This window comes from Erpetoichthys calabaricus, chromosome 18 (genome assembly GCF_900747795.2).
Source record: "Erpetoichthys calabaricus chromosome 18, fErpCal1.3, whole genome shotgun sequence".
Taxonomy (NCBI): domain Eukaryota; kingdom Metazoa; phylum Chordata; class Cladistia; order Polypteriformes; family Polypteridae; genus Erpetoichthys; species Erpetoichthys calabaricus.
The window spans coordinates 72637717-72650081 of NC_041411.2; the positions used below are offsets into that span (position 1 = coordinate 72637717).

Sequence of the window (12365 nt, forward strand, 5' to 3'; positions counted from 1 at the left end):
CACCCACCCCATTCACTAACAGCGTCAAACAAAAATGGCCCTCGATGGCGTAAGGAAACACTAAAAGAGGCAATCGCCATGTAGTGGGGTGACCTCTAATGGATTCAGATCTGCTAATGGAGCTGCTTTGGTCAGGTTGCCTCTACGATAACTGATGCCACCTTCCGGGCAATTGTCCTTTTGAAGCTTTGGGACTGGAAGGGTTGGGGTCAGTTGCCTTCACTGTGTGGTTTGTTGAGACTGTGGAGGCAGAAGATGGCAAGACAGTTAGTACCAGCGCCCCCTCTCGGGCCCGGGGTGGGATCACATAAATGGGTAAAGTTTGAATGGTGATCCTCGGACACACATGTGTGACTATATATGTAAATAATGCAAAAAGTACATGATATGTGTTTCACCTTAATTGGGGTTCATAGGGGGTCATCCCTTAAAGGGTTCGAACCTCAGACGTCAGAGCCTGAGACCAAGCCTCTGACGCTGCGCCACAGTGGTTGGTTCACTTACTTGACAGGGTGTAGATCTGAGTATTTTATCCATTGGTCTTTATTGATTGGATTTTTCCCACCCACAACCTTAACCAGAAGAGAGCTAATGTGTGGTGAGCATACAAAGAGTACACGACACGTATTTCACCCTAATTGAGGCTCATCAGGTTTACACATTTTTGCTTCTTCTTTACGGGGATTGAACCTCAGATGTCAGCAGCTGCGGCAAAGCATCAGATGTTGTGCCACGGCTGCTGGTTCGCTTACTTGACAGAGTGTAGATCTGAGTATTATATCCATTGGTCTTTATTAATCGGATTTTTGCTCCCACACAACCTTAACCAAAAGAGAGCTAATGTGTGGTGAGTGTACTGCCACCAAAATGGCTGCCGTCGCATCATCCAGGTGGATGCTGCATATTAGTGGTGGGTGAAATGGCTGCCCACTCACTGAAGATTTGAGTAGTGTGAAAAGCGCTATATAAATATAAGGAATTATTATTATTATTATTATTAATCGATATTTTCTTCATCGGTTAGCAGTTTGAATGTGTTCCCTTGTGGTTTCGTAGTGTTCTGAAGACCCTCCACAAACTAGAATGGCTCAGGGTCAATGAGTGGGGGTGATGTGAGTTGGTACCCAGTCCTGGGGTTGCCCTTCTCTTTATTAACTGGATTTTTGCCTCCTCATACTCTTGACCTCATGTGTGGTGAGTGCAGTGCCACAAAAATGGCTGCCGTTGCATCATTCAGGTGGATGCTGCACATTACTGGTGGTTGATGTGGCTTCCCACTCACTATGTAAAGCACTTTGAGTTGTAAGAAAAGCACTATATATGTGCAAAGAATGATTATTATTAATACAGAGTCACCAATTATCCCAACAAGCCCATCTTCAGGGTGTGGAAGGAAAGCAGTAACACCTAAAAATAAAATCCATCAGCAAGCAGAGTAAGGAGATCATAGGTTCATGTCCTGGGTCCTGTCTGTGTGGAGAGTGCTTTGAGTAGTAAGAAAAGCGCTATATATGTATAAAGAATTGTTATTATTTACTATTATCTGGAAAACTGTACAGAGCAAAAAGCTGGGATTGGAATCCATGACTCCCAAGGTGTGAGTCGGCAGCAGTAACCAACATGCCGCCTGATGCGATGACTTCACGGTTTGACTTATTCGTTGTGGCAGTGAAGTGAAGGAGTGTGCTGCTTACTCAGTTTTACTGCCCTGTCCCCACAACCTGAAACGATTGCTAAGGTTGAATCTGCTCGATAAGAACACTCGTCTCCTGCCAGTAACTTTATTTTTAGTGGTCTCTTCAAACACATTCCAAAGCCTCAAAGAGGAAATGCAGTTTACACCTCCTCTGTACTCCTGACGTTGTGTTTGGATGGAAAGTGTTAGAAAATAATGAGAAGTAGGAAAGATGTTAACAAAAGGAACCTTTCAGCATTTACTAAAGTGATTTATAATAGGGAATATAAAAAAAAATGTTTTTTTATTACTCAGCCTTAACTAGAACATTGACAAGAGCCATCTGGCTGATTTTAGTACTATAATCAAAACGTCAAATAAAAAAACAAATAGGAGAGATGAAGATCTCTGTGGGCATTGGGGCCCGTGTCAACGAGCCAGATAATAAATATTCACGGTCAGCCGCCTGGCCAACAAGACATTGTGGCAGTTTGGAATATGAATATTAAAAATGGAAACCCTGACTGCACATACTGTACTTGCCTTACTTATCGTTATTGATCTTCGACCAAAACAGTTAAGCTTACTGCTGTTCTAGTGATGCTTCATTTCCTATTCAGAAAAACTCGACCTACATGGCAACTTTTGCACTAAGCTATTTCCGCAAAGAAGAAGCACCCAGTTGGCACCTGTTTACATAAGGGTGGGATTCTGGGCAGAGGCTGACCGGTGGAGATGGCTATTAAGGAGGGTGCAGCAAGGGAGACATCCTCCACGGTGGTATGGATGGGGGGCCTTATCATATAATATCATTGATTTTACTGGGATGGCTCTGATTCCTTGCAGTACGTGGTGTCACACACATGCGCATAGGAGGCAGTCAAAGGGCTTAACTGAGGATAAGATGTCAGCTTGGGAGGGTTGACGAAGTGCACTAAACTCTTCTCTCCCTCTTCTACAGATCATCAGAGGGGAAACCCAGCTAAACCGGTATCAACTTCCACATTCCTGTCCAGGCCACGCCCTCCAACTGACCTCACTTCCCGCACGGCCCCGCCTCTTGCTGCACACCACCTATAAAAGCTCACACCTCTCCTCCCCATTTAATTCCATTGGGACGCAGCCTTATTTTACTACTCGTTTAATTGCTTTACTTTGTCTTACGATATACGGGGTGGTTCCCCAAACCTTTTTCTCTCCCTTTTTGTTATTGTTACAGCGGATAACGAAATAATGTCGGGGTCTCCGCTTTTGATTATCATCTGCTTCTGTTGAACAATCCACTGAGTTCATTTATGTTTGAAATATAGTTATACGACGGAAAATCAAAAAGTAAAGTCAATTTGAAAGTTATGCAGTAAACGAAACGGATAGAAGCTGACGCAATACAACACGTTGATGATGGATTATGGGTAGTTCAAACACGTACAACGCATCGCTCTGCCATTAGTCTAGTTGAAGCCAAGGACAAATGCACATGGGTGGGATTGCGCCGTGGTGGAGCAACACGATGAGGTGAGACTTCGTTGGGCAGGGGGAATGAAATAAAATGAGACCAGACTTTCAAAATCAAATGAATGGCAGTTTATTTAAAAACAGGGGAATGAAAAGTGTAGTCGAATAATTAATTTGTTCAATAAATGTTTCACTTTAATTTGTGAAATAAAACCAAATAAATGATCCAAATAAATAAAGGTTAAAATCTCAAATGGTGTAGGGATAAAACTTTTCCATTCCAGTCATTTCTTCTTTGCCCTCGTCAGGAGAATTGGAGACTTTGCTGTCACAGCCCGCCGCATCCCTTTTCCACCATGATGATCCGAGCTGCACTGCTAACATCTTTCTTGGTTGCAAGGTGTGTCTTCCCCTTCTCTGGTTGGCCACGCATCTAGCTCCTTCCACGACACAGCCCACAACACCACTAATCCACCACACTGCACTTGTAATGGCTTACTGGCTCCTTCTTCTACTTAGCCTGACACATCCCTGATCCACCATGCAGATCAAAACTGCACCACTAACAGCTCTCTTGGTTGCAAGGGGGTCTTCTCTGGATGGCTATGCGTCTAGCTCCTTCCATGACAAAGCCCACCGCATCAGTAATCCACCACACAGATCTGAACTGCACTTTTAAGGGCTTCCTGACTCTTTCTATGACAAAGTCCACCACATCCAATATCCACCATGCTGATCCAACCCACTACTGCTAACAATTGCCACAGCTCCAATGGCGTCTTACCTGTCATGTCCTGAGCCTCCCAGCTTTCTCCCTCCCACTCGTCATCTCTACAACTCACCTGACGAGAGCACAGCCACAGCACGGAGCCTTGACGGCTCTTTACACTGATGCCGCCCTTTCGTTTGTGCTGCTGCCTCTCCCCTCAGCAATCGATCACTCTCCATTTCTTTCGGAAAAACAAAACTCAACCTTTATCCAGCGCCAACCCGTTCCTTATTATACCCAATTCAACCTCAGCCAGTGCCTGCTGATTATCGCACCCGCCACTTGATCGTTAATCTAATTAGCTTGGCACACAATTGCACATGCGGACCTCAAATCACGAGTTGAGCTAACAATCAATTCAAATCATTAAACAAGTTAACTTAATAAAAGTACCCCTCATATCCTTCTTACCACACATGTTGTAGTCACAGCACTTCTAAAATGTCAAGTATGTTGACGTGAAAGTGATATGTGGGCCTGTTTGCATTAATAAGAATTTTAGAATACCGATAATAATTTCACTTTTAAAAGAGCTACCATTCCAGTATTAACATAATGAATTCACATTTTATTGCATGCTGTAATTATAAACACTTCCCACACAGAGTTTACTGATTCACTTTATATGCGTTTACTTTGCTACGTACAACAATTTCAAGTTAAACGAAACTGTCAGTTAGTATGGTGGCACACTGGTTAGCTTACGTCCCTTATGGGTCAACAACAACAACAACAATATTTATTTCTATCGCACATTTTCATACAAACAATGTAGCTCAAAGTGCTTTACATGATGAAGAAAGAGAGGCAAAATAAAGCAGAATTAAAATAAGAGAACACTAATTAACAAAGTAAGTAAGTAAAAGTAAGGTCCGATGGCCAGGGAGGATAGAAAAGCAAAACTCCAGCCGGCTGGAGAAAAAAATAAAATAAAATCTGCAGAGGTTCCAGGCCACGAGACCACCCAGCCCCCTCTAGGCATTCTACCTAACATAAATGAAATAGTCCTCATTGTATTCAGGGTTCTCATGGAAGAACTTGATGATGACGGTCATGTGGACTTCTGACCTTTAATCCATCAGTGTAGGGACATCACGGTGCTTTGATCAGGTGGTGGTGGTGCAGATCGCCACCACAGAAAACCGGAAAAAGAACAGAAGAGAAAGTAGGGGTTAGTACAGATTTTGAATATGAATACCATGAATAATAATGATAATTAATTGAATATACAGAGCATCAGGATTAAACCAAGATGAAGTTATGACAAAGCCATGTTAAAGTAATGTGTTTTCAGCAGTGTTTTAAAGTGCTCCACCGTATTAGCCTGGCAAATTCCTATTGGCAAGCTATTCCAGATTTGAGGTGCATTACAGCAGAAGGCCGCCTCACCACTTCTTTTAAGTTTAGCTCTTGGAATTCTAAGTAGACACTCATTTGAAGATCTAACGATACGATTTGGAGTGTAAGGTGTAAGACATTCCGAAATATAAGATTGAGCAAAATTATTGAAGGCTTTGTAAACCATAAGCAGGATTTTAAAGTTAATTCTAAATGACACAGGTAAACAGTGTAGTGACATCAAAACTGGAGAAATGTGCTCGGATTTTCTTTTCCTAGTTAGGATTCTAGCAGCTGCATTCTGCACTCATTGCAATCGATTGATGTTATAAGGGGTCTAACTTTTGCTATATTTCTTAAGTGGAAAAATGCTGTCCTAGTAATCTGATTAATATGCGATTTAAAATTCAGGTCAGAGTCAATAGTTACCCCTAAATTCTTTACCTCCGTCTTGACTTTTAATCCTAACGCATCAAGTTTATTTCTAATAACCTCATTATATCCATTATTGCCAATTACTAAAATTTCTGTTTTCTCTTTATTTAGTTTGAAAAAATTACTACTCATCCATTCAGAAAAACAAGTAAAACATTGTGTCAGTGAATAAAGAGAGTCGGGGTCATCAGGCGCTATTGATAAATACAGCTGTGTGTCATCAGCATAGCTGTGGTAGTTCACGTTATGCCCCGAGATAATCTGACCTAACGGAAGCATGTAAATCGAAAAGAGCAGCGGACCCAGGATAGAACCTTGTGGAACACCATATAGAATATCATGGGTCTTTGAAGTGTAATTACCACAACTTACAAAGAATTTTCTACCTGCCAGGTAGGATTCAAACCAATTTAAGACCCTGCCAGAGAGGCCCACCCATTGACTAAGACGATTTCTAAGAATATTGTGATCAATGGTCTCGAATGCGGCACTCAGATCTAAGAGGATGAGAACAGATAAACGGCCTCTGTCTGCATTTATCCGCAAGTCATTTACTACTTTAACGAGTGCAGTTTCTGTGCTGTGATTTGTTTTGAAACCCGACTGAAACTTCTCAAGAATAGCATGTCAAGGATCAAGGGAAAATCAAAAAGTAAAGGCAATTTGAAAGTTACATAGTAGCCGCAGTGGACATAAGCTGACACAATAAAACATATTTGTTATGGATTATGGGTAGTTTGAACACATACAACGCATCGCTCTGCCATTAGTCTAGTTGAAGCCAAGGACAAGTGAACATGGGTGGGACTGTGGAGTCATTGAGCAACACGATGAGGTGAGACTTCTTTGGGCAGGGAGAATGATACCTGTGGCTAGTGAGCAGACAGGCCAAACATTCAAAATCAAAAGGATGGTAGTTTATTTAAAAACAGGGGAATGAAAAGTGTAGTCAAATAATTCATTTGTTCAATAAATGTTTCACTTTCATTTGTGAAATAAAACCAAATAAATGATCCAAATAAATAAAGGTTAAAATCTCAAATGGTGCAAAGGTAACATTTTTCCATTCCTTTTATTTCTTCTTTTTCCTCATCAGGAGAATGGGAGACTTTACTGTCACTGGTTAGCTCACGTCCCTTTTGGGTCAAATTTCTGTCTCTTTGGAATTTGCACCTTCTGTCTGTGGATGATTTTTTTTTCTTTATCTGTGTATTCCAATTTTCCAGTATTCTCATTCCAAAGACGTTCAAATTAGATTAACACACTGGCTGTTGGACCATTCATTGTCAGGACACTGCAGTGTAGGTCTATGATAAATAATCAGATCAGGTCAGGTTGGGGAGTATGCACTGGTACTGCGTGTTGCCATACCCACCACATGACGAAACAGCTTGGAATCCTGGTTGGCAACCCCCTATCTGCCACAGCCAGGTGTTACGTGGACGTTCCCTTGGCCTGGCCCAGCCACTTGGGTCCTCAACAATGAGTATCCTGCAAGCCAGATCACCCTGATGTTCACAACTGATGTTCCCTCACAATGTGCCTCATTTGGGACTCCATGAGCAACACAAAGTCAAACCAGTGGTACCCAAGGATTCTCTGAAGAGACACAGTACCCAATGAGTCCAGTCTTTGTCTCAGGTCACATGTCTCACAACCATATAGCAAGACAGGAAGTACCAGGACTCTAAAGACTTGGACCTTTGTCCTTTTGCATTGATATCGGGAGCGCCACACACTCCTTTCCAGCGACCTCATGACCCCCCATGCTCTCCCAATCCGTCTACTGACTTCATAAGAAGAGTCACCAGAGACATGAATGTCACTGCCAAGGTAAGTAAACCTCTGGAGAAGGTCGACACTCTCTCCGCAGACAGATATACTGCTGATGGCCGTGCCCAAGAGGTCATTAAAGTCCTGGCTCTTGGTTTTTATCAGGACACTCGCAAGCCCAGACACTCAGACTCCTCGCTCAGTCTCTCGAGCGCCCCGATCAGAGCCTACATCGACTCCATGAAGATCACAGCATCGTCAGCAAAGTCAAGATCAGTGAATCTTTCTACACCAACAGATGCCCCACAGCCGCTGGACCCCACAACCTTGCCCAACACCCAGTCCATACAAGCATGAACAGAGTAGGAGCAAAAACACTCCACTGGCGAACCCCAGAATCAACTGGAAAAAAAACGCAGATAAATAATGAACTCTATCAAATCTCGTAAAAAATGTAAAGAAATATATTAGAAAGCTATGATTTTATGATCAACAGCAACTCTGTCAAAAATGTAAAGAAACCATTAATTACTTTATTTTGTCCAGCAGCACGACTAAAAGTCTCCATTTCAGTGAGACTCCTAGAAGCATAGCACCTCACAGAGTTCAGGCTTTGAGGGCCCCAAATATAACGCATTTCTTTGTGCGATCTGCGCTTGTCGTACACAACATATTTGGTAGCTGGTAACTGTTGGTGTCCAGTGGGCAGCAGAACATCCATGTAGGGCTGACCTGACTTTGATGACAAGTCGGACACTTTATGATGAAGAAGACGCCTTCAGGGCAGCCATTCACGTCAGTGCCAGAGCCTACAGGTTGCACATCATCCAGTTAATAGTCACTATCTCAATCACTGTCAATAACATCAAAATATTCATCTGCCGGAATAACAAATCCAATGCACTTTATTACTTCAGGCATTACAAAATACATTCCAATAGATGGTGCACAGCAAACATTAATGCTGAGGTCTACGTCTACGTCTAACTGCTTGCACGCTACTAAGAGTTAAAAGCTGACAAAGCTGTTTTGCTCTAACGGCAGGTTATTCATACAGGTGTCTGTCATATGACAGGGTGCAGTAAGCTTGTAGCGGGGACACATAAATGTTGTTATTTATTGTGTTTGCACCCTCGTCACATCACCCTGTTTAAACTAGTATGTGTTTGTTTAAATGTCGTCCCCGTAGTAAGAAATGGGGAAGGCAGTTGCGGGGAGTCAGCGACCCCTGGAAATGTCAGAACCGGAGGTTATTCCATTTACAACCAGCTTATTATTATTTAAACGGGAAGGAGGGAAAGAAGAGGAGAGATGAGGAGATTCACGTAACCGCAACTGATCATCGTGTTTCTGTCTTCATTCACATCGCGACATTTTCCCAGTTTGCTTCTCACTCGGCCGGATTTACTGCAACATATTCATCGCCAGAAACCATCGCCAAGAAATCACGGTGAGATTGTTGTGGTATTCATTTGGGGGAATCAGACACCAACATTTTGAACAGCTATCAGTAATTTGGACAGTTATTTACCTGGACTCATTTCACGTTCTTTATCATTTCAGTAATCATTCGTTGTCATTATTTGTATTGTGTGTTTGTTATTCGTGTGCAGGGACAAGGGAGGATTTATTATTAAATATCATACAATGGGTGATCGAGCCTTTGCAGCTGCTGCTCCACGGCTCTACCAGAGAGCCAGAGAACACAGCAGATTGTGGGCTGTTTTAAAAAACAGCTAAAGACTTTTCTATTTAGGAAAGAATATTAACAAGAATGCTTATCTCTGTTTTTATCTTGCTTTGCCTTTGTTTAAACTTTTTATGTTGCACTTTGAGATTTACTGCTAATGTAAAGTGCCCTATAAATAAAATGCATTATTATTATTATTATAGTGCCTTTCACTTTGGTGGCATGGTGGAGGGATATCTATATATATTACGCCAGAGTTTTGTATTATTGCATTTGTCATTTTGTTTCATCTAATATATTACTGCACTTGATTTACATTCTGATATTGTTTTCTTGTGTTTAACCGTCGATTGGGGGAATATATTATTTGTCAGAGGTACGGCTTGGTAGATTTAGGTTTTCCTCGGTAATTTATCCAGGCCACGGGACCTGGTAGTGAGGCTGCCGGCCGGGTAAGGGGTCAGCCGTTACACGTTGACTGAGGACAATTTCCTCTTTAGGAACGCGTCTATTTGACACAGGAAAGATGACCTTTCGTTCTTTAGGGTCTATCTGACAAGAAAAAAAAATAGAAACAGATGGCCTATTAGCGTAATAAAATAAAATGCTTAAGTAAATGATATGTTTTTTTGATAAATAAGGGGAAGGTGGAGTAAGAAGAAAATATAAAAAGCTGATTGAAAAATAGGACTTTGCTGTTCTGCCTTGCAACGCATGAATCCATGTACTCACCTGTGACTGAATAAAAAGCTGATGGATTTGAACTATTCCTGTCTTCCTCTGAGGTTTCTTCCACAACGGGTAGCACAGCTAGCGACGATTATAAAAGGACTAACATCACTGTTCTTTTTCTGTTTGAGAGATTCATATCTACATACTGTAATTCAGGGGTCCCCAGCTCCAGTCCTGGAGAGCCGCAGTGGCTGCAGGTTTTCATTCGAACCCTTTTCTTAATTAGCGACCTGTTTTAGCTGCTAATTAACTTCTCTTTAATTCATTTTAATTGACATGCTTTTGAAGACTCAGACTTCTTAATTGTTTATTTTTCCTTAATTAGCAGCCAAACAATAATGAGATATACAATGAGCCAAAACAACTGGTGTCCATCATACAATATCTGAAAATAACGAAAGGTGAAGGTCTCAGGAGTGTCGATCTGCTCAGGTCCACAAAACATTTGACCAGAGCTCTTAGAAAAGAGAAAATCAACAATTTCAGAAATGTCTGCTATTGCACAATGAGAGCAGCAACAAGCCATAGAATTAAAGAACGGGTTTAATGAACGACAAGACTCGGCGCCTCATTAAGCAGCTGGTTGGAGTTTGAGGCCCTGACTTAGTTGGCCTTCTCTTGGCTCACTCACGTCACATTTCATTTCTGTTTGGGTTCCACTTAAGGAAAGAAATGAAGCAATTCAGAGGAACGATGAAGAAATTCAGAAATTCAATTAAAAACAAGTCAATTAAAATTAATTCAAAGGAAATTAATTAGCAGCAAAAACAGGTCACTAATTAAGTAAAGGGTTAGAATGAAAACCTGCAGCCACTGTGGCCCTCCAGGACAGGAGTTGGAGACCCCTGCTGTAATGATTATCTTGTAGTACACAAAAAAGTAATTCCTTTTTAAAACAGCTCAATGAAATTTATGATCAGATGGGCCAGAGTTTTGAACCAGCAGCATTGGATGTAACGAAGGAAATTGTTACATTTTTTATGAAAACTCCGAATTGGGGCAGCTTTCACTACTTCATACGTTTTAAGCTCTTAAAATGTAAAAATCTTGTAAACTAAAATAAAACGATCCAAAGCCAGAGGAGGTGTCCCAGTTTTTAAAAGGTATTGGACAAGTATTCTGAATTTCAGGTGAGATAAGCATGAACGATCTTAATAAACAGACAAAGGAATCGAGATGTTTACTTGTGAAGAGTGTGCCCACCAAGATAAGTTCTGCATGTTAAAATCTGTCAGCCTTTTTTAAGTGTGCCTTTCTTACTGGGGTCTCCGTCTTTTCCTTTTATTGTTTCAGCTGGAAAACTTGGTTTACTACAACCGACTGAAAAATTCAAAAATCGTTATCAGTGATTTCCACCTGGCCAAGCTTGAGAATGGTCTCATAAAGGATCCCTGTGGAACCCCAGAGTATCTGGGTAAGTGTGGCTTGGAGGGAGAGAATGCCTTTTTGGGATTCCACAATCATCATCCAGGAAACTCCATAAAGACAGAGTTCTTAAACTTTTCACAAAATACCCTTTGTTAGTATTTTAATCATCATAAGCAAAACCACCATCCTGATAGAAAGTAAGGCATTTTATCTTTCCCCCTATAAAACACCAATTTTGTTTTCCCCACACATTTTATTAACAATTTACACCATTTTCATTCCAAGATAGATTACTGCCATAGACAATGACAGCGTAACACTGCTTACATTCTGCCTTTCACTCTTTCTTCATTCCGATTCTTAGTTCCAACATAGAATGTTGCCCTAAGACAGGGGTCCTCAATCACAGTCCTGGTGGGCCACAGTGGCTGCAGGTTTTTGTTGTAACTCGGTTGCTTAATTAGAAAGCAATTCTTGACAATAATTAAATTTCATGGCTGGTTTGTGCTTTAACTCTGCCATGTCAGCTCAATCTCATATCCTAGATTTTCTTCCCCTTTCTAAGGATATCATCCAAATGATTTGAAGGCTAAAATGGATGAGTAATTCTCAGTCCTTCACTTTTTTCTCTTCACTTTCCTTCTAAGTATTTAATTAAACCAAATAGTGCATGATAAATACACACAGGCGTAAATAGAAACAAGCTAAATGGAGAACTGCTGGTCTCTTTTGTCCTTTGCATCTTATTACTAACTAGTCATTTAGCCCGTTACAATAACAGGCGCTAGAACAGTAGTGCATAAACATTAGTAGGAACAGTCTATATTAAATGGCAAGGGACTTTGACCTCATTCTTTTTGTTGGTCGTATTTTTCTTTCTTTCAGCCTTTCTTTTGTTGATGTTTACTTACTGAGCTGACCGTTCTTCGTCGGCTGCCGCTGTGTATTGTGTGTCTTTAATCTTCTGTGACAGTAATACTGTCTTGTACGTCCGCTGGCTTGTACGTCTGTAATATACCTTTAATTTTCTCTGGCAGTAATACAGGCGTGTGCGTCGGTAATATGCCTTTAATCTCCTCTGACAGTAATACTGGCTTGTATGTGGCTGTAATATGCCTCACTGTATTGTG

At 41.3% G+C, this 12365-nt stretch overlaps 1 protein-coding gene across 1 annotated transcript in view; it reads left to right on the forward strand.

Annotated features, from left to right (window-relative positions):
• Positions 1–12365, forward strand: part of camkvb (CaM kinase-like vesicle-associated b) — a 263746-nt gene that overhangs the window by 220921 nt on the left and 30460 nt on the right. The window contains exon 6 of the mRNA XM_051921501.1: positions 11161–11281. Coding sequence (XP_051777461.1) covers positions 11161–11281 — 121 coding nt within the window. The remainder of the gene's footprint in view (positions 1–11160; positions 11282–12365) is intronic.